Genomic DNA, 23,471 nt, shown 5'->3' on the forward strand with positions numbered 1-23,471 from the left:
AAGTTACCAGTAGTTATTGCTTATACTGAACTGTTGTCTAGTCTTGTATCACCAAGCCATGGGTTTTCAAAATTACTAATCCAAAACTATAATGTCAATTTAATAGGTGTTAATTCAAATCTTACTACCACTATTTTCTATCCAGATCACCTAGTGTCTGATGTTGTTATTAACTTATAATGACTTTTTAACTGTCATTATATGTGCAGTTTTACGATTAAAAGTGAAAAGGCAAATTTTGACTTATTAGCTGGCTTGTAAATCATTTAACTTTTTTTTTTTTTTGTGGAAACGGGGATTAAACTCAGATCCTTGCATTTGCCAGTCAAGCGCTTATCCTACTGAGCCATCTCCCCGGCCCCAATCATTCAATTTTTGAAGGCAGGATATATTTTGATAACAATTTTTAGAAGTTTAAAACTTTAGTTTCTTTCAGATTAATTATTCTTCCAAGTATATTTTTCCCTGATAAACTTTGAGCCCATTTCTGACTGGTATGTTTCTTTTTTTTTTTTTTTTTTTTTTTTTTTTTTTTTTTTTTTTTTTTTTTTTTTTTTTTTATTTCATTTATTTATTTTTTTTTTTTTGTGTGTGTGTGTGTGTGTGTGTGTGTGTGTGTGTGGCCAGCTCAGCCCACCAGGGGGCAGGGCTGGCTGGCATATGGTGCTGGGGGATCGAACCGCAGTCCCTGTGCTTTCCCAAGCTTGTTCCAAGTAGGTGCTTTAGACCACTGAGCCATCTCGCCAGCCCCTCTGACTGGTATGTTTCAAGAACAAGTTATGGTGTAATTAATGTTGAGGCTTTTTTTTTTTTCTTTTTTCTCTTTTTAGCCAAATATGTATATCTTTTTGAGACAGGGGGTTTCTGTGCATTTCAGGCTGACCTTGAGCTCAGTCTGTAGGCCAGGCTGATCTTGAATAAACAGTGATCCTCCTGTCAGCCTCTCAAGTGGTGAGTTCTGGTATTATAAGCGTATACCACCATACCCAGCTTTTTTAGCCAGGTATCATCTATGTTCTGTTTTGTCTTAGTTTGTTCCTGTTCTCCTTTTAAATTTCTTTCTGCATACTGTATGTGTCTTCAATTTTCGGTCATGATTAGTAATCCTTTACTGTATTGCACATTAGTAGGAAATACTGTTTTCTTCTGCAAAAACAATACACAGTGAAGGGCCAGCCAGATAGCTCAGAAGATTAAAGCATCTGCTTAGGCAGACACGGACCCGGAGTTCAGTCCCCTGGCCTGCTGTGGTGGCGCATGCATGTAATCCCAGTACTTGGGAGGCTGTAAACAGGAGGATCACTGCAAGTCTGATCTATGCAGTGAGACCCTGGACACCCTGTCCTAAAAATACAAAAAAAAAGGGAAAACATATGAAAATGTGAAATCATTCATAGTGATGTGCTCATGGAATAAGATACTGAAATAAGATTAAGTCCCCAGTTTAGCACATTTAAGAACAGAATTTATTAAAAGACAGACCTTGGAGGTTTGGGTTCAGTTTGGTTTTGCTTTTTGAGACAGGGTCTCACTGTGTAGCCTAAGTTGGCCTCAAACTCCCCAACAGTCCTCCTGCCTCAGCCTCCCAGTGCTGGAATGATAGGAACGCACCACCTCCACACCCAGTGAGTTTTGTGTAATCAAACTACGGTTTTTCAGTGGTGTTGATTTTGTTGCTGGAGATTGAATTCAGGGCCCTATGGATGCTAGGTATGCACTGTTCCACACAGATACACCCCCAGCCCAACCAGTGAATTTTGAATGATGAAAGTGGCTTAGTAGTCTGAAAATACCATATATGGAAATACGTTAGTCTTTTCTTGGAATTATTTATACTGGTCCTATTTATGGCCCTTCATTTCTTCTTTCACTTTTATAATTTTCTTCATGTATACCTACTCACCCAGTTTTTGCTACATTGGGGTATAACTTAAAAGGTACTCTGAACAGTCTCAAATTTTTAAAGCTTTTTTTTTTCAAAGGCCTAGGAATACAGTTCCGTGTGAAGGCCTTGGTTAAATTTCCCAGTATAACCAAAAATAATTAAAAATTCTGTGGGCACTTCTGATCAATCTAGATTGATGATAATGTTCACCTTGGGTTTTGCTATTCATGTAAAATGGAAACGTAGGAAACTTCAAAGCATTTCAAGAGGTATCTTTAAGTGTGTTCTGAATGAGAAATTGCTCATTTACTGCTTTTATTGACCAACAATTTTACATTATTTTGTTTCTTAGGAGGAGAGCATTCCCATTGCTTTATCTGGTAGGGATATCTTAGCTAGAGCAAAAAATGGAACAGGCAAGAGCGGTGCCTACCTCATTCCCTTACTTGAACGGCTAGACCTGAAGAAGGACAATATACAAGGTTAGTTGGTGCAAGGTTTTTGTTTTAAAATAAACATGTTAAACTTCGAGGCTGGGTAAAAGATAATTCTATCTTTGTCAGAATTCACATAATCTAATACTGTATTATGATTTTTTTTTAATGTATTTGGTACAGGTTTTCACTATGCTGCTGGGACTCATAGTGATTCCCCTGCGTTCAGCCTTCCCGGCGCTGGGATTACAGTCATGTGCACCAACACGCCTGGTCTCAGTCGCTGGGGGTGGGGTCCATGAGGTGCCAGGGTTCAAACCCTGGTCCCTGTACTTGCCTAAGCAGGCACTTAGTCTGCTGAGCTATCTCACCAGCCCTGATTTATGATTCTTTTCATGACTTTAGGCCTCATTGTTTGTTAAGATCATTCCCAACAGAGATTTCTATTTTTCAGAGTACTTTTATATAATATTTTTAACAACATTCCAGTAAGATAGGTAAAGAGGTAAGCTAAATGTTAGGTACAAACCCACGGAATCGACCAGACCAGGCATTCTGCCATGAGTAGATTTATTGGGGGTATTAAGCAGGCTGGCTGTGTAGCAGACCAAGACATCAGTAAACAAAGGGGGGACAGGAGACTATAGGATCTTTTAGGGAGAATGATTGCTGGCTGGATCAGCTGAGGGAGAGCTAATCTTGGCAAGGCTACTAGGTCTGTGGGGGACCTTTAATATTAACAAAAGAGAGTTTTGTGGTTGTTTGCCCAGGTGAAAGTCAGGTGGACCTGTTCTGCGGTTTTGGGTTTGGCTCTGTATGGGGCCAACGGGGAAAGAGTTTGGGGACAGGGTGCCTGGGAAACTTTGAATCCTTGACCCATCACTAAATCATGAGGTTAAATATTTGATACTGCTTCTTAGGAACTGTGGAACTGAATCTTTGCAGATGCATGAACAACTTATCTTTAAAGGCTTATGATTTGGACATGTTAAGAGCTTAGCCAATAAAGAAAAAATAAATGTCGTTGTACCCAGGTTAAGCTAATAGAATTAAGGTTCACCCACAACTCTCAAAATTGTAGCTTTCTTAAACTGTAGTTACTATATTTTCTTCATTTCATGAAATGTAAATAGAACCTGGACAGTGGGGATTTCCAACCATGGTGTTTAATGAAGATTACCAACAAACAAATGTTAGGATTCTTAGAAATAATATATATATGCTAGACTGGTAATGATCAGACTTTTTTAATGTGTATTTTATAAGGAAGGAGCATTATTTTTGTAGCTTCTTAAACTCCTAAAATATAACATATTGTCCTTGTTTCCTCTGTTCCTTGGTATTTTCCAGCAATGGTGATTGTTCCTACTAGAGAACTTGCTCTACAGGTCAGTCAAATTTGCATCCAGGTCAGCAAACACATGGGAGGGGCCAAAGTGATGGCAACCACAGGAGGAACCAATTTACGGGATGACATAATGAGGCTTGATGATACAGGTAAGAACTGAAGGCTGTGTATGTAGGTCTGGTTTTAGTCATAGGTTCTTCCTCTTAGTAAAGGAGTAATAATTGTTTTTACGAATTAAGGAACAGGGGCTGGGGAGATGGCTCAGTGGAATAAGCGCTTCCCTGGCAAGCGCAAGGGCCAGAGTTCAATCCCTGTTTCCGCCAAAAAAAAAGAATTAAGGAACAGGGGAGATAGCTCAGTAGAATAAGCGCAGCCTGGCAAGCACTAGGGCCAGGCATGGTGGTGCATACCTGTAATCTCAGCACTTGAGAGGCTCAGGCAGGAGGATTATTGCAAGTTTGAGACCAGCCTAGGCTACAAAGTGAGCTCAAGGCCAGCCTGAACTGCATAGCAAGACCCTGTCTCAAAAAGACCCCCCCAAAAAAGGGGGAACATTCCTATAATGAATATTGTCATTATATATATCTAAATTGTATGAATAAATTTAATCAAATTTAAAGGAATTAAGGAACAGATATACTGCAGTAAAATAATAAATAAAAATTGACCAAGGAAAGAAATTATTAAAAGGATATTCAACAAATACTAGTAATTTTTTTTAAACTGAGTATTGTTTTAGTATTAAAATTTTAGTAATGGATAATAATTTGTAGAAATAGAGGCTAGGGAGATAACTTGGCCACATAAGCACCTGCCTGGCAAGCTCGAGGTTGCAAATTTGAGCCCCAGTATCACATGCCATGCTGGCCCCTCAGCCCCTGTTGTACCAGCTTGTGTGATCCCAGCACTAGGGAGCCTGAGACAGGAGGAGCACTGTGAGTGTAAATTGTGTAGCAAGACCCTGTATCCAAAAAAAGATTTGTAGAAATACTGTCTTATAATGTGGGAGTATAAATTGATTTCTGTTGTGGGAAATGGATAGTGTGCTTTAGGTAGCGTATGTTTAAGAATCTTGAAAAAATGAGTGAATATAAGATATGTATAAGGCTTTTTGATGTGATGTGGTTCGTATTGAAAATTTGAATCTGTGTCTCAGGAGGTTGGCTAAATATATTGTGATATTGTAAATGGATTTCTATATAGCCTTGAAGAAGTAAAAACATCTGTATTCATTATCATGAAGAGAGCACCATAGTATTATATCAAGTATAAAAAGGCAGCAGAAATGCAATCTTTTGGTAAAGGTATACAGATTGTCCTCATATTTATGTATCAGTATCATTTGGTTAGTTTGTTATCTTTGTACTACATAATTGCAATTTTTTATTTTTCTTATTTTTTTAAACATGATTTTGCTGTGTAGCTCAGCTGGCCTTCAATTCACTATACAGCCCAGACTGGTCTCATACTCATGGTAATCTACTCTCTCAGCTTCCCAAGTGAGACTATAGGCATGTGCCACCATGCCCAGAGTATACTGCAGTGGTGTTTTGTTTTGTTTTTAATGTGTTTAATTGTTACAGGGTCTCACTATGCAGCTCAGACTCATAGTGATCCTCCTGTTTTCAGCCTCCCCAGCACTGGTATTACAGGGTATGCCAGTACACCTAACTCTGTGACTGGCTCAGATCACCTTGGAGCGGCCTGTGGTGTGGGGGATTGAACTGCAGTCCTTGCACTTGTCTAAGCAGGCACTTTAGTCTGCTGAGCTATCTCACCAGCCTGCATACTGCAGCTGTTTTTTAAGTAGGGCTTCCCCCATCCCCACACCCCCCAACCAGAGATTGAACTCAGGCCCTTGCACTTGCCAGGGAAGTGCTTTTTCTACTGAGCCATCTCCCCCGGCCCCCTAGCAGTTGTTTTTAAATGATCATTTTGTATGCTCTCCTGAACACCATTACTCTAGATTGGAGGCATTTCTACTGTCAGAAGGCTAATGCAGCTTCTGTTATTTATTAGGGTTGTTTTAACACAAACATGTATGTTCCCTATTTAGAGAAAGTAATTTGGGATGCGGTAGCCCACTACATGAAGAGGTAAATGAACGGCAGATATTCCTTAGCTGTCTTAGGAAATACTGTATACTGTATACTTTGTATCTTTTTGTATTACCTTTGCAGTAGTGTCTGGCAAAAAATAATTATTGTTACAGACTCAATAGTCTTTTGTCCAGGCTAAAATTAATGAGAAAAATATGTTTTTAAATCTTGTGTAGTGCACGTGATAATCGCTACCCCTGGCAGAATTCTGGATCTTATCAAGAAAGGAGTAGCAAAGGTTGATCATGTCCAGATGATAGTATTGGATGAGGTAATGTCCCTTTATTTGCAAAGATACTGTTCCATCCTATTTTAAGCTTTGGTTACAATTTCCAGTGCATGAACCAAAGCTGTTTGTGTTTATACCTTTCCAGTAAACATTTAATTGCTCAGTTAAAACTAATTTCTTTATAAAACATGTTTCTCTTTAAGGATGCTAAATAGTTTTTAATTTTATACTTTTTGAAGAATTTCTGAGAATTCTTTATCCTATTTTTAAAATATAATCTAACTTTTAAATGTTCTTTATCATATTATGTAGGGACTTAAGGTTCAACATATCAATACTTGATGAAAAATACCTGTTCCTTATTATGCCTAAGATGTTTGAAATGCAGTGAGATGGTGAGGTTAAGCTTGATAGCCTAAATCGTTTGATAATAACAATAAGTTTGTCTTCTGGATGGTTAACAACCTAAGTTCGCAGACCAAAATTAGAGAAAAAGGAGGGCTACAAGGAAAGCCAACATTTTGGCCCTAGCCTTCTAAGGTCAATTAAGACTCAGGACATATGAGAACTTGTACTGTAACGTCGTGTACCTCGGTAGTGTCCCAAATTTTCTGATTAAGAAGATAATGGGGCCAAAGAGGAAAGTGATCAATGATGTAGAGTGTGCCTAAGGAGAGTCACATGGGGAGAAGACACTCTCTCAGGCTTTCACAGAGAGCGCATTGGCCGTGACTCATCCACATGGCTGACACTGACAAAGGTTCTACAATCTGAGGTACAGGATCTCAGGATAAATCCTGAGGGCATTTCACTGACCTTGTCAGACCAAAAAGCTACAACTCTTGTTGCACAGGTCCTGCTTTACCTTGGTCTTAACCATCCAGTAGAAAAGTATGAAGAGGAAATATAGGAAGTAAAGCCATGTTGTTATGTTGAGCTGTGAGGGACTCAGGTCAATAATTTCTGACATTGCCAGTTAAACAGAAGACCCAATGCTATTGTGGGCTACTGGACTCTTAGAATGTTTTGCTGAGTTTACACACCTATAATATTCAACAACGGAACTTAAAAAAAATTGGGGTATAACTATGAATGTCCATTTTGTATCTGTGTATTCAAAGTGGTTGGGATAGATATATAGTTGCATTCTCTTAATGAATGGAATGATTTTTTCTAATGGTGTTTATAAGTAGGATCACAAGTCTGCATCTTGTACAGCAATTAACCACTAAGAAGAATATATGCAGTGTATTATTTGTTGAAACTGTAAAAAAAAAAAAAAAGAATTTCTGAATGACTTAAAGCCAACTTCAATCTAAGTCTGTTCACAGGTTTTTAAAATTTATTTTATTTTATTTTATTTATTTGTGTGTGTGTGGCCAGCTCAGCCCACCAGGGAGCGGGGCTGGCTGGCATGTGGTGCTGGGGGATTGAACCGCTGTCCCTGTGCTTTGCTAAGCTTGTTCTAAGTAGGTGCTTTAGACCACTGAGCCATCTCCCCAGCCCATTCACAGGTTTTTTAAAAGCAAATACCTCTTGCTGAGTGTGGTGGCACATGCCTGTAATCCCAGCACTAGGGAGGCTAAGGCGGGATAATTGATGAGAGTTTGAGACCAGCCTAGGCTACAAAGTGAGCTCAAGGCCAGCTTGAACTGCATAATGAGACCCTGTCTCAAAACGACAAATAAAAAGTGTATGTCTTGCCTCATTTTATGTATACTACTATATATTGTTTGGTTTTTGGTCTCATGCTATGTGTATTTATCTCGCCAGTTTATAAGCACCTTTTAAGAGCTTAGCTATATCCCTAGGATCTAGTAGTGTTTTAAAGGTGTAGCTTGTCAGTATTGTAAATGTTTGTTTTGGCATATAGTCCTTTCCTATTTGATTGGTTTTCCACATAACTCGTTTATTAGTCAAATCTAATTCTGATTAGACTTTTATCTTTAAATAACAGGAATTGGGCTGGTGAGATAGCTCAGCTGTCTAAAATTTAGCTTGCTTAGGCAGGTGCAGGAGACTGTGATTCCATCTCTTGCACAACGGCTGAGCCAGACAAAAGAAAGAAAAAAACCCATAGGAATTAACATTAATCAGTATGTGCAAACACTAAGTACATGTTTTTCATTTAATTTATACAATAACCCAGTACCCAGAAAGGTACAGTTATCCCATAAAGTAATTATTGTGGTATGTAGGTAGCCCAATTTTTTACTTGTGGGAAATGAAGTACAAAGTGGCTAAGTAACATCCCCCTATAGATAGTGAACGAAGGAGACATTTCTTTTTTTGAGGGGGGAACCAGAAATTGAACTCAGGCCCTTGTGCTTGCCAGGGAAGCACTTATTCTACTGAGCCATCTCCCTGGCCCAAATTGATTTTCTTTTTTTAATGAGGTACTGAGGATTGAACTCAGGACGCTGTGCTTGCCAGGCAAGTGCTTATTCTACTGAGCTATCTCCCCAGCCCTGAAGGAGACATTTCAACTCAAATAGTTGGACTTCAGAACCTCCAGAGCTTTAATAGGAATTATATTAAAATTCCATTAGACGTGAGCCGGGGAGATGGCTCAATGGAATAAGCGCTTCCCTGGCAAGTGCAAGGGGCTGAGTTCAATCCCCGGTTCTGCAAAAAAACAAACTTAAACATTTCTTTCAATAAAATTATGGGAAAAAAGGAAAAAAAAAATTCCATTAGAGGAACAGGGGTTTTATGAGTCTAGAACAGTATTGACAGACCTGTGGCAAACATTCTGCTATTTGGATAATGTGGGTTATTGAAAGCTCTAAAAGGTTCGCCATCATAGTCTAGCTTTTTATTTTCCTCTAAAAGATGAGTAGTAAGAGCTTTCCCCATTCAAATTAGAATTTGTCTGCGTGAGATTGGATTCTGTCTATTGGGGTGAATTTACTGTTTATGAGTCAAGGGCTGGGGTGATGGCTCAGTAGAATAAGTGCTTCCGTGGCAAGCGCAAGGGCTTCAGTTCAATCCCCGGTTCCGAAAAAAAAAAATAAGCAAATACTGTTTATGAGTCAAGATCATTCTATAGATATTACTGGCTTTTGCTTAATAATTTATTCATATGCTAACCAAAGACTTTAGATAACATTTTACTGTTTTTTAATTGTCTTTGTGCTACAGGCAGATAAGTTGCTGTCACAGGATTTCGTGCAGATAATGGAGGATATTATTCTCACATTACCTAAAAACAGGCAGATTTTACTATACTCTGCCACTTTCCCTCTTAGTGTGCAAAAATTCATGGTAAGTGTAAATCTGTAGTTAAAACCAGTACCATCCTGTTGTCTATGAGTATTCTTTTATCCATTAATTCTATCGCAATATCAGAGCATAAACTTTGTGTTAATTACTTTAATGTCTCTGGGTTTTTCCTTTTCAGCTGCCAATTAAGATTTGTTCATACATTCACTTTTTTTTGAGATTGTAGTCCAGGCTGGCCTCAAACTTGGCAGTGATCCTCCTGCTTCAGCCTTCCACATGCTAGAATTACAAGTGTTTACCACCACACAAAGCACATTCCTTTTTAAAAGCTACAATATACGGTTCCGCAAAAAAAAAAAAAAGCTACAATATAAAATGGATTAAATTTTGTTTTCTGCTTAGCTTTTGGTGTCAGGATCACATAGCCAGTTGATGCTAGCAGGGTACATTGATTAAAAGCATCTACAGAACACTGCCTACAAAACATAAAATAATGTACCTGCATTTCTGAATCTAATACCTTACACCTTAGTAGTAATTTGGTTTTCATATAACTTGTTAATCTTGAAGGGGTGCTATCTCTTAAACCAACAGGTTTATCAGATAAAAATGTATCCATTTCGAGCTTAAAATAGAAAAAATTGTGCTTTAAGCATAGGCCTCTCCTGTTTTTCAGAATTCCCATTTGCAGAAACCCTATGAGATTAACCTGATGGAGGAACTAACGTTGAAGGGAGTAACCCAGTACTACGCATATGTAACTGAGCGCCAAAAAGTACACTGCCTCAACACGCTTTTCTCCAGGGTAAGTAGTTTTCTCCTGCTTGATCACTCATTTCTTAATCTCAGTAAAACAGACTGTTATATCGATTTTCTTATCTTTATGGTTTTAAAAAATACGTATTTAAAAGGCAGCTTCAGTTTATTTTTTGTATTTTAAGGAAGGGTCTACAGGGTGTTCAGGGTCTCACTACTAGATCAGACTCGTGATCCACCTGTATACAGCTTCCCAAGAGCTGGATTTATGGACGCGCCACCACATGCAGTCTCAATTGCCATCTCAGTACGCCCCAGGGTGGGGCTGGCATGGCAGGCTCAGGGATTGAACTCCCAGGCCCTGCACCTGCTTGCAGGCGATTTAATCCACTGAGCTATTTGGCTGGTCACTCTAGTTATATGATTGACACCTTAATTTTATTCTAAAATAATTTAACTAGCTGGGCATGGTGTGGCACACCTGTAATCCTAGCATTTGAGAGGCTGAGGCAGATGCGTTTCGGACCAGCCTGGGCTATGAAGTGAGCTCAGCGCCTGCCTGAACTGCATCGTGAGACCTTGTTCCAAAAAGACCCCCCAAAAATAAAATAATTTAACCTAGATTAAGATTGAAGCCACATATGCTGAGCTGTGAAAGGCGCAAGTCAACAGCTTCTGACATTGCCAATCCTATGGATAACCTACTACTATTATGGACTACTGGACTATATTGGATTATTTTGCTGAATTCACGTACCTACAGTATTTAAATGGCAGTGGAATACCCGTCTCTAACAAAACTAAGCAAAAGGGATACAAAGGAAGGACCATTTTATATTTGTATATACAAAATAGCTAGGATAGATATACAGCTACTTTCTCTTAGTTCGATGAGAAGAAAGATTTGTACTAATAGTATTTGGACAGGATATCATGTCTGCATTTTGTACTATGAATAACCATTGAAGATAACTATGCAGTGTATTAATTATTGAAACTGACCTATTAATTGGTTTTGAAACTGTCTCATTGCTGTTTCTCAATAAAATTAATTTAAGAAAAAGGTTGAAGCCGGGCGTGGTGGCACATGCCTGTAATCTCAGCACTTCAGAGGCTGAGGCAGGAGGAAGAATCCTTGCAAGTTTGAGACTCACCTGGGCTACAAAGTGAGCTCAAGTGAATTGTATAGTGAGACCCTGTTTCAAAAAGACAAAAGAATTCGACCTTATTATTCAGTTCTGTATTTATTCTGCCTACTTGTCATTTTCAGTCATTTGTCAGCATGTGCAATATGATAAAAATTCTGACTCATCTGACTTACTGAGTTCAAAGAAGATGATAATCTGATTTCTGGGGGTCAGAGAGAGAGCTCAGTAGAGTAAGCACTTTCCTGACAAGCACAAGGTCCTGGGTTCAGTTCCCGGTACCACCAAAAAAAAAGATACTCCACTTTCTTGTCTTTGATTCTCATATAGGAAACAAGTACTATTTTTACAGTTGTGATGTCATGTTTTTCATATTTTTGTGCTTTTTATTGAAGATTTAACTGTTTAAAATGGTTCCTATACATCATGTTAAAAAGTATCGCTCATTACTTCTAAGGACAAAACTGATGAACCGTGCACAGAAAATGTATTTTGTATGTTTTTTGCAGACATGAATCAGAGTGGTTTAGGCTATGAATGTATTAAGATACCTTAAAACAGAAACACATAAGAGTATGTATGGATCTGTTCATGAGAAGGATTGTGGCCAAAAGCTCACAGAAATCTAACGCTGTTTCATCCTAGAAGCAGTATTTCTGTATTACTGCTTCAGTGTTTATAGTGACTTATTTTATAGAACATACCAGCGTATATAATGAGAATTAACTGTTTCATTCATTGGGCCATATTATTCTTTGGCCCTTATGAAATGCATCTGTAATAAAATATACTTCATCTGTAACTATTAAATTATAGTTAAAGGTTTTGTAACCTTCCATATCTCTCCTACCACAGGATTATGGACTATGTTTTTAACATTTCTTGTTTACCACTTAATATTTTCAAGATTTGGCAAGATACATAAAGATTTGTTTTTTGTTTTTCTTGTGCTCAGCTTCAGATAAACCAGTCGATTATTTTCTGTAACTCCTCTCAGCGAGTTGAATTGTTAGCCAAGAAGATTTCTCAACTGGGTTATTCTTGCTTCTATATTCATGCTAAAATGAGGCAGGTGAGTAGAAAAGGAATTGGATTTTTAAAATCTTTCTGCTAATTCCCTAAAAATAGGGGCAATAGTACATATTTATACCTTACAAGTTTGTTAGGAAGATTTTTTGGCAGAGCCAGGGATTGAACTCAGGCCCTTGCTCTTGCCAAACAAGCGCTTATTCCACTGAGCCATCTCCCCGGCCCCCTGTTAGGAAGATTGAAAACAGTACATGAATGTGTACTTTGTAATCAGTAGAGTGACACAAAAAGTGAAAATTTTGTATCATTGAAAGAAGATACATTCTAAGATATTCCAGATGTATGCCTGCAGCTGCAAATACCGAGCCTTTATGATGGGTTTTTTTCCCCTGTATATATACACCTGTGATAAAGTTTAATTTATAAATTAGGTACAATAAGAGATTAATAGCTGTTAATAATATGGAATGATTTATTTATAATAAAGTGAACATAATTGCTCTAAAAGTAATCCTAGGACTGGGGAGATAGCTCGGTGGTCTAAACACCTGCCTGGCAATCACAAGGATCCAGGTTCAAGCCCTGGTACTACGTGCCATGCCGGCCTGGGAACACTGGGTGTACTGTGCTGGCCACTGAAACCCTGCGTGGTGGCACATGCCTGTAATCTCAGTGCTGGGGATGCTGAGACAGGAGGAGCACTGCAAGTCCAAGCTGTATGGTGAGACTCTGCACTAAATAAAGAAAAGATTTTTTAAAAAATTTTAAGTAATCAACTATATAAGACTCATCTTTGTGGCTACATGAAGGTTACCTAAAACAGGCATGTTAATACTCATGTGAGTTAAGCTAATTAAAAAAGCTAAAAAATAATGTAGTGTGCAGTGGGAAAAAGGATGGTTCATTGCAGGTAGGAAGACATGATTTCATGGCACTCCTTAGAAAGGTGTACATGATTTTAACTTAAGAATTATTTCTGCGGGCCAGGGAGATAGCTCAGAATAAGTGCTTGCCTGGCAAGTTCAGGGTCCTGAGTTCAATCCCCAGTACCGCAAAAAAAGAAAAAATTCTGGGCCAGCCAGATAGTAGCTCAACAGATTAAAGTGCCTGCTTAGGCAGATTCAGGGGCTGGGGTTCGATGGGTTCGATCCCTGGTTTGCTGTGTCGGCCCCACCCCCAGGGCATGCTGAGAGGTTTGAGACTGTGTGGTGGTGCGCACCTGTAATCCCAGTGCTTGGGAGGCTGAAAACAAGAAGAATCATTATGGGTCCAATCTCCTGTAGTGAGACCCTGGGGTTGGTGAGATAGCTCAGTAGTCTAAAGTGCCTCTGAGCTGGCCCCCAAAAAGCTATTTCTGGGTTTTCCATGTAATTTTTTGAGGCTGAGGTTGACTGGAAAAATCATGGAAAGTGAAATTAAGGATAAGGTCAAACTACTGCTATCATACATAGCCTCTAAGCTAAAATACAGATTTTTTTTTTATTGCCTTAATAAAGGATTTCTCTAAATTTCATGTTTTAACAAAATAATTCAAAGCTATGACACCATTTATTAAAAAAATTCCGTAGATTAACTGATTAAGAATTTACATTTGGGCTGGCCGTGGTGGTGCATGCCTGTAATCCAAAGCAGTCAGGTGGCTGAGGCAGGAGGATCATTGTGAGTTAAAGAGACCAACCCTAAGCTGTAAAACAAGCTCAAAGCCAGCCTGGACTGCATAGTGAGACCCTGTCTTAAAAAAAAAAAAATCATGTATCATTTGTGTAGACAGATTTGGGCTATAAAGAAATGGTTGGATAGGAAAAGCAATGAAAATTTTGTGCTGTGTGTAGGTTTTAATCAAATGGCATATATTGGTTTTTTTTCTAGGAACATCGAAATCGTGTATTTCATGATTTCCGAAATGGCTTATGCCGCAATCTTGTTTGCACTGGTAAGTTGTTTTTTTTTTTTTTTGGTTTTTTTTTTGGTTTTTGTTAATTTCTGTTACCTATTGGTTTTCTCTTCCATTTTGGGGTTGTTTTCCTTGTAGCCCAATACACTCTCCTGTCGCATTTAGAATTTCTGAACCAACCCTCATAAACTCCTGAATTTGAGCCCCATGTCCAGATTTGTAGAAGACTTGTTTTTGCACTCATACTTAATCTGATTCTTAGAATAGGGTTTTTTTTGTTTATCTGTTTTTTTTTTTTTTTTTTTTTGGAAATAGGGTCTCTATGCAGTTCAGGTTGGCCTTAAGCTAACGTATGTAGCCCAGGCTGGACTCTGTCTCTCCCCTAGTGATGGGATTACAGGCATGCTCCACCATGCCTAGCGTTCAAGTAGTTTTGAGAATTTTTTTTTTAGCATAAAGTAAGTGCCACATAGGCTGTCTGAAGACTGAAGCAGAAAGATCATTGAGTTTGAGGCCAGCCTGTTTCATAAAGACAAAAAAAGAGCATGCTACACCAAGTGAGTTTTACTAAGACTATATATACAAAATAATGGTACAGGGTCTCACTAAACTGAGGAATCTCCTGTTTTCAGCCTCCCCAGCACTGAGATTACAGGTTTGCGCCACCACACCTGGTCTTCATGGCCAGCTTAGCATGCATGGGGTTGGGGCCCGTGTGACATGTGGTGCTAAGGATTGAACCCCATCCCTTTGTTTGCCTCAGCACTCGTAGTCTGCTGAGCTATCTTGCCCTGCCCACTGCCTATGGTTTTTTTTTTTTTTTTTTTTTTTGGTGGAACCGGGGATTGAACTCAGGCCCTCGCACTTGCCAGGGAAGTGCTTATTCTACTGAGCATCTCCCCGGCCCCAAACGGTCGGGACGGGGGCGCGAACCGGTGACCTTGCGCTCCGAGGCCTGGCACCCAGACTGCCGCGCCAGGTCGCCGCCTCCTATGTTTTAAAAGTTGTCTTTTTTTTTCCTCCAAGAGCAGACTAGTCTAATAATGGGGTCAGATCAGACAAAGCAGATGGATTCATTGCCCTGCATCTCTATACTGGAAATGTAATCTTATTGTTAGGAAATTAATAACCTAGGTTTCTGTAGGAAGAGAATTTGGAGTTATTTAATCTGACGTATGTTATTTGGTTAATTTTTACATACATATATATGCCCATTAAACCACAACACAAATATTTTATTTTATTTTTTTATTTTTATTTTTTTTTAAAGAATTTTATTTATTTATTTATTCATTGTGTGTGTGTCTGTGTGTGGGTGTCTGTGTGTGTGTGTGTGTGTGTGTGTGTGGCCAGCTCAGCCCACCAGGGGGCGGGCTGGCTGGCATGTGGTGCTGGGGGATCGAACCGCGGTCCCTGTGCTTTGCCAAGTTTGTTCCAAGTAGGTGCTTTAGACCACTGAGCCATCTCTCCAGCCCCAACACAAAGATTTTACACAAGGTTACAACAGGCCCATAATTCGTATGTCTTGCTGTTGGGCAGCTTGAACCACAATAGTACATGAATAACTGTCCTATTGGATAGCTTTTTATTTTTATTAATAGCAAAAAGATAGGTTAAAAATTATTAAATCTACATGAACATGTAAGTATTTCAGAAATCTAGATTTTATTAAAATGTTCTGGAAATTTCAATTTTTTTTATTAGAATTAAATTTTAATTCATATGAATCAAAGGGCTGCGGTATAGCTCAGTGGTAGAGTTTATGATTAGCTTTTATGCTAGTCTGGGTTTAATCTCCAGCTCCAAAAAAATAAAGAAAATGACTGAAAAAAAGAGTCAAATACTTTACCTTGTTTCTGTGTCCTACATCTAAAATTGAGCTATGACCATATACATTCTTTTACTTTATTAGCAAGCCTGATCTAGAATACATTGAAGTTCTTAAACTGTATCTGATATAAGAAAAGATAGAAGTTTTGAGGTTAGGTTCTAAATCCTCATCTTTTTCTAATCTTTATTTCTGACCTCAGGCACGTTATATTTACTTAAATACTATTTTTTTATTCTGTATGGTGGAGCTACCTTATAAATGAAATTTTATTCTTATTTTATTTTTAAATTTTTTATTCATTTTATTTTTGGTAGGACCATTTCAATAATTAACACATTGCATACATTCTTCCTAATGGTTAGTTGCTGTACAAGATGCAGACATGATGTCCTATTTACAAACTATTAGAACAAATCCCTTTATTCATTAAGAGAATGTAACTATATATCTATCCTAACCATAAATGAAATTTTATTTTTTTTATTTATTTATTTTTTGGCTCTGAATGCCTTCAGGGCAGGTTTGGCTGGCTTGATTTGTGGGGATTGAACCACAGCAACCTGAGCCTGACTGCTTTGTTGAAGCAGCCACTTAAAGAACTGAGCTAAGGGGCAGGCCCCCCCATAAATGAAATTTTAAATTCATGTTGTAGTTACTTTTACATGTAGATTTATTGATATTTAGCAAGTATTCTCTACTAACTGTACTAGGTGTTAGGAAAATATCCTTGAATTTTATATACATTTTAAATATGTACATATAAATTGTGAAATACTCATAATACATATTTTATGTAATTATTACATAACGGTACGTATTTTCTTTGCATTTTTGGAACCTATTATCTAAAGGATGTACTTTATTAATAAAATATTTTTTGAGTGCAAATTCAAAATGTGTAGGAAATAAAAAGAGCTATTTGTCATCTGACAGTCCTTTATAAGAGAGTGAGTTTTTATCCTTTAAGAAGGGAAATTGCTGGGTTTGATAGCAATTACCTGTAATCCCAGCACTCAGGAGGCTGAGGCATGAGGATTGCTGTTAATTCAAAGCCAGCCTGAGCTGCATAGTGAGATCCTTTCAATAAACAAATAAGTAGGGGCTGGGGAGATGGCTCAGTAGAATAAGCGTTTGCCTGGCAAGCACAAGGGCCTGAGTTCAATCCCCGGTTCCACAAAAATAAATAAGTAAATGCACATGGACTCTTAGAAAAGGAAAGGAAAGAAAGAATGTGCACAGAAAGTAGGTGGTGCCATCAGTTCAATGCCCAGCATTCAGAAAAATTCCTAGTGCCTAACAGTACTAATTTGCACTTTGATATGAATTACTACATTAGTTAATAGGTTTATTTTTAATCATTTCAATGTTGACCTCAGATCTAAGTTTCAAGTAGTAATTCTTTCTCAATTCTGATTTTTCAGAAGTTACATGTCATTAAATAAATGTTCAAAGCCAGCCCCACCCCCAGGGCACTCTGAGATGGCAATTGTGACTGGGTGTGGCAGTGCACGCCTGTAATCCCAGCTCTTGAGAGGCTGTAAACAGGCAGATCACTATGAGTCCGATCTAGTAGTGAGACCCTGAACACCCTGTAGACCCTTCCCTAAAAAAATACAAAAAGAAAATTTGGGGCCTGGGGTGATAGCTCAGTAGAGTAAGTGCAAAGGGTCCCAAGTTCAATCCCTAGTACCACCAAAAAATGACACCATAAGGGACGGGGATACAGTTCAGCAGCATAAGTGCCTGCCTGGCAAGCACAAGGTCCTGAGTTCGATTCCCTGTACCAGCGATCAGCATAAAGGCAAAGCTTGCACTTTTCTATATAAAGTGCCAAATAGTAAATATTTTAGAGTTTATATCCCTTATAGTGATTTTTAACACATGCTTGGGGCCAGGGAGATGGCTCAGTAGAATAAGCGTACAAGGGCCTGAGTTCAGTCCTCGGTTCTGCAAAAAAAAAAAAAAAGACCAAAAAAAAAAAATATATATATATGCTCAATTCTGTCATGGTAGCTCAAAAGTATCCTTAGTACATAAATGAATGGGCAAGGTTGTATTGGAATAATACTTTGTTTGGGCCAAACTTTTTTTTTTTTCAAAGTTTTATTGATAAACAGCAATGAGACAGTGTCAAATCAAATCAGAAGTACAGTTTCAACAAATAATACACTGCATATATTCTTTGTGGTTAATTTGGGCCAAACTCTTAAGTAATGATTTACATACTGAAGTATGAATCGTAAATAATTCAAATGTTGTGTTCTTTTGGGTTTTTTTTTTTTTTTTTGGCAGATCCGGGAATTGAAATCAAATCCTTGCGTTCACCAGTCGAGCGCTTATCCTACTGAGCCATCTCCCCGGCCCCTTTTTTTCATTTTTGAGACAGGGTCTTGTTACGTAGTTCATGCGGGCCTTGAACTTGGAGTGATCCTGCCTCTGCATACCAAAAGCTGGGAGTATAGAGATGTACCTCCATGCCCAACTGGAAGCCTAGGGGTTTTTTTGTTTTGTTTTGTTTTTTAATTTTATTTATTTTATTTATTTACTTATTTATTTTTTTTGTGTGTGTGTGGCCAACTCAGCCCACCAGGGGGCGGGGCTGGCTGGCATGTAGTGCTGGGGGATTGAACCGGGGTCTCTGTGCTTAGCTTGTTCTAAGTAGGTGCTTTAGACCACTGAGCCATCTCACCAGCCCCTGGAAGCCTAGTTTTTGTTGTTGTTTTTGTTCTGTTTTTTAGTTTGGAGTAGTAGGGTAATTGTGAGGCTAGAAACGAGGAGAAAGGATTTGTGTATTGGCTTATTTCACATCATTTAGCAGAGTGTGATGAATGAATTCTAAACAGAGCATAATGATTGGCGAAATTACCTCTTTTTGAAGTGTTCTAGCTTATAAATCTTGATTTAACAATTATAAAATAGACTTAAAAATTCATAGTTACTCTTCATAGTTATTTATGAGTTTATAGTTTGTCATCACAGTATCTGTACAGTTATCTTCTGTTATTATTTAAAACATTATAGGGCTTGAAAAAGATTACTTGTGAGCAGAAGTTGTATCTGATAAAAGAAAGGTAATGTCAGTAATTTGCAAATTGGGGGCTGGCGAGATGGCTCAGTGGTCTAAAGCACCTACTTGGAACAAGCTTGGCAAAGCATCAGGGACCGCGGTTCAATCCCCCAGCACCACATGCCAACCAGCCCCGCCCCCTGGTGGGCTGAGCGGGCCACACACACACACTAAATAAATAAATAAATAAATGTTTAAAAAAAAAAAAAGTAATTTGCAAATTGGAGTGAGTGAAATCAGCAAACTGAGGTTACACTAAGAAATAGATATTTTTAAAGTATTGATCAGGTACAGTGCTGCATACCTGTAATTCCAACATTCTGGGAAGCTGAAGTGGGAGTATGGAAAGTCCAGGCCGCACTGAGGAACTTGGCAAGCCTTGTTGTGATTTTATCTTCTTGGTTCTGGGAACTGAATTCAGGACCTTGCACTTGCCGGGCAGTACTGATGTGTTGCTGAGCTGTATCCCCAGACTCAATTTTTAAAAGCCTGGGGATGTAGCTCAGTAGCAAAGGCTCTGGGTTCAGTACCTACTTTAAAAAAAGTATTTTGGTACCAGAAGGCACTTTTAAATCTAAAAATTAATGAAAATTTTCTTTTCTTTAAGATCTGTTTACCCGAGGTATTGATATACAAGCTGTGAATGTGGTAATAAACTTTGACTTCCCAAAGCTGGCAGAGACCTATCTTCACCGTATTGGAAGATCAGGTAAGGAAGGGAAGGGAAGTCTTGGTGAAAGTTGTGTAAATGTGTGACCACTACGTTTTGTGCTGTTTATTTTTTATTTTTATTTTTTTGGCAGAACCGGGGATTGAACTCAGGCCCTTGCACTTGCCGGGGAAGTGCTTATTCCAGTCAGCCATCTCCCCAGCCCCTATTTTTTAAAAATATGTTTAGTACAGGGTCTACTGGGTCTCACTACATGGATCAGACTTGTAATGATCCTCCTGTGTTCAGCCTCCCCAGTGCTGGGGTTACAGGCACACGCCAGCACACCCAGTCTCAGTCACATCTTAGTGCGCCCCGGGGTGGGGCTGGCACACCGCAGATTGAACCCTGGTGCTTTAAGATGCTGAACTATTTGGCTGGCCCTTAAATTTTATTTTATTTTTTATTTGACTCTTAAATTTTATACTTTTAAAAATCAGTATACTAGTGCAAACAGTAAATTATTAGCACCAAATTTTTTTTGGTATTTGGTGCACGGTCTCACTTTGCAGCTCAGACTCGTAGTGATCTTCCTGTTTTCAGTTTCTCCAGTGCTGGGATTACAGGCATATACCAGTGCACCTGGGGGCAGGGCCAGGGCTGGAGTTGCATGGGGTGCCAGGGATTGAATCCAGTCCCTGCACTTGCCTTAGCAGGTGCTCATTACTCCACTGAGATATCTTGCCAGCTCTGACTTTTTCTTCTTTTTTTTTTTAAGTGGCAATCTCACTGTGTGGTGCAAACTGTCCTAGAATTTGGTTATGTAGCCTAGGCTGGTCTCAAACTGTTGACTGTGTGTATTTTGGCAACTTGATACAAATGGACATCCATTTTATCATTTGAATAAAGTAAAACAGGGCTAATGATATCACTCAGTGGTGGAGTACTTGCTAAACATGCATAAGGCCTTGGTTTCCATTACCAGCACACCAAAAGAAGTTGTTCCTCAGTGTCCATAGCAGGTTGGTTCCAACACTCCCTGCCTATATCAGTCTGTGGACGCTTACATATAATACTAACAATAAGAGTACTTGTAACAAGTTATTGAACTAATCATTGTAGTTATTGTACTGTATTTTTTAGGAAATACTGACCAAAAAAGATAGACATACATGTTCAGTACAGCAGGAATTTCTTCCATACACTATTGTCTACTTGTAGTTGGTTGAATCCATTGATACAGATCTTGTGAATACAGAAAGCCACCTGCACTATTTTTGTGTTGTAGAATCTGAAGCTGTAGGGTAATTGTGTATAAGGAGACTGTAAGTATTTTCTTATGATTAAGATGGTGCTGAAGAGAAATACTAATTTTACGTACTTTTGACAATTACAGGTGTGAATATGTATGTTGATTTTTGTATTTAACTCATTTTTTTAAAGTATTAAACACATTTTTCTTTAGGTCGCTTTGGTCATCTTGGCTTAGCCATCAACTTGATCACATATGATGATCGCTTCAACCTGAAAAGTATTGAGGAGCAGCTGGGAACAGAAATTAAACCCATCCCAAGCAACATTGACAAGAGTCTGTATGTGGCAGAATACCACAGTGAGCCTGTAGAAGATGAAAAACCATAACAAGCATGTATGTACCTGATAACAGTGAAGTGAGTGAAACTTTTTTTGTATTTAGTACAGAGTCTCACCACAACACAGATTGGACTTGTAGTGTAGTGATTCTGCTTTCAGCCTCCCAAGCACTGGGATTATAGGCGTGTATCAGAAACCTTTAAATAAAGGAGAGGAATAGCCTATTTCCTGTCATTATATAATAGCAGATTATGATGAAATGCCCATTAGCATAAGTGACTGGATATCTCTTGGGTGAGGGATTGGTATCGTTAGGGGACACAAACGATACTTCCGTTCACAATCTTTTTTTTTTTTTTTTCTGATACTGGGGATTGAACTCGGGACCTTGCGTTTGCCAGGCAAATGTTTATTCTACTGAGCTGTCTCCCTAGCCCCAGTTCACAGTCTTAACGCTTTCAACAGTTATGTCTGCAAACCAAATTCAGCAAGAATTGAATCAGATTTCCCCATAATCAGCACTGACCCTAACCATTGAACTTGATTTGCTTCTTGTCCAATTTAGTTTATGATAGAATGTTGGAAAGAAAGTTTATTGACCAAGGTGCCAGTGTGTGTTAATGCTCTGAAATGTAATTTCCTGCTTATTGTGATAGTTGAGCAATACTTAAGAAAAATTGGAGCTCCCAAAATGATGGAAGTAAAAAAGAATCTCTGAATTCTTTGAATCTGAAAAATACTTCCTGCTCTTCCTTTTTTTCTTTTATCCCCCAAAATCATCTCATTTTAGAACTCTTAATTGCTATTGGACGCATTAATAAATTGGATAATATTGCGTATCATACCTAGTCACAAATGTGTAAGGTTAGGAAGATGCTGTCGTAAGTACCCACTCTGATACTTCCACATGCCTCCCTTCATCTTCATAATGGAAGTGGAGAATGTATAGTACTGGAGATCCAGCCATTTTTTTTATTTTGAGACCGGGTCTTGCCAAGTTGTCTGTTGTGCTTACATCCTGCCTCAGTCTCCTCAGTCACTGGGAGTGCAAATGTCTACCATATGTCACTTCGTTCATTTTAGGGACACTTGGGCTCTGGGTAGAAATGCTGACTGAAAGCAGTGACACACCCTGGAGGTCCCTGCTACTCTGAATGAGACATGCAAGATACTTTAAAGTTCAGGAGCAGCCAGGCAGCTTAATAAAATCCTGTCTCAAAAAATCAAAGGGGGGTAGGCAGGGGAGATGGCTCAGTGGAGTAAGTGCTTCCCTGTCAAGTGCAAGGGCCTGTGTTCAATCCCCAGTTCCACCAAAAAAAAAAAGTTTATCTTGGGGCTGGGGAGATGGCTCAGTAGAATAAGTACTTCCCTGGTAAGCTCAAGGGTGTGAGTTCAATCCCTGGTTCTGGGGGCGGAGGAGGAAAAAATCAAAAGGGGAACTATGTGGTACACACCTCAGGAGGTTGAGATAGGATCACTACAAGTACAGGGCCAGCCCGCACTGCATAGCGAGACCCTGTCGATGGATGATGGTAATACAGCTTAGTGGTAAGATGCATCCATGAGGCCTAGGGTTCAGTCCAAAAATTAAAAAGGAAGCAAGCAGAAATGCCCAAAGTAAGGTTCAATATGAAGCAGTATAGGCTATGTCAATTTTTCCTAAGAAAATTCTGATTTAATTTATATATGATACTCTCCAAATTGCAGTAAATGTCTTGGTCTATTAGTGTAGCTTAAAGAATTTTCTAATATTTTTTTTTTTTTAGCATTTTTTCCTAAATGTAATACATAACTCTCAGACGAACTAGCTATATATTTGCCAATACTTTGGCAGATCATTTAGTTCATGTAAGATAAACACTTTTCCCCTTGATTAAATTGTTACGAATGAGAGCTACCAGTCCCCAAAACTTGAGAATCTCATCCTATGACAGGGATGCGTAGAATAAATCCCGTACTTGTAACCAATGGGTTCTGTAGTGATAAAGGCTCAGTGGAAACCACAAGAACATTTGGAATGAGGATTGTGGAAACTTACATATTGTGGGTTTTTTTATTACTTTCACAGTTGTTAATTTTAGTTTCTCTGCTCTTTCTTTCTGTAGGCTTTGATAAACTACAGAAGGCTCCTTTGGATCTGTGTCACATCTTTTGGGGGGTGCTCTTCTCTTTGCGGGTTTTTCATCTTTTATTTTGAAACTATGAAGATTTAAAGAGCTCAGACATTTTTCTTTTTTAACTGGTGAAGAGAAAACTGAAAAGAAGGAATATACCTTTTTTGTTCCAATTG

General features: G+C 38.6%; 1 protein-coding gene across 3 annotated transcripts in view; it reads left to right on the plus strand.

Annotated features, from left to right (window-relative positions):
- The window catches only part of Ddx6 (DEAD-box helicase 6), a 41,419-nt gene extending 17,954 nt beyond the window's left edge, over window positions 1-23,465 (plus strand). For 2 of the 3 annotated variants that reach the window (XM_023721195.1, XM_023721196.1), the window contains exons 5-14: window positions 2,238-2,367; window positions 3,670-3,816; window positions 5,943-6,037; window positions 9,137-9,259; window positions 9,894-10,022; window positions 12,074-12,190; window positions 14,017-14,080; window positions 19,547-19,648; window positions 21,054-21,258; window positions 23,287-23,465. In XM_023721195.1, coding sequence (XP_023576963.1) covers window positions 2,238-2,367; window positions 3,670-3,816; window positions 5,943-6,037; window positions 9,137-9,259; window positions 9,894-10,022; window positions 12,074-12,190; window positions 14,017-14,080; window positions 19,547-19,648; window positions 21,054-21,229 — 1,083 coding nt within the window. In that variant the 3' untranslated portion in view covers window positions 21,230-21,258; window positions 23,287-23,465. The remainder of the gene's footprint in view (window positions 1-2,237; window positions 2,368-3,669; window positions 3,817-5,942; window positions 6,038-9,136; window positions 9,260-9,893; window positions 10,023-12,073; window positions 12,191-14,016; window positions 14,081-19,546; window positions 19,649-21,053; window positions 21,259-23,286) is intronic. The other variant, XM_004636440.2, reaches the window with a different exon arrangement.
- Window positions 23,466-23,471: the final 6 nt, after the last annotated feature.

The sequence above is a fragment of the Octodon degus genome, unplaced genomic scaffold (assembly GCF_000260255.1).
Source record: "Octodon degus isolate 3935 unplaced genomic scaffold, OctDeg1.0 scaffold00080, whole genome shotgun sequence".
Classification (NCBI taxonomy): Eukaryota; Metazoa; Chordata; class Mammalia; order Rodentia; family Octodontidae; genus Octodon; species Octodon degus.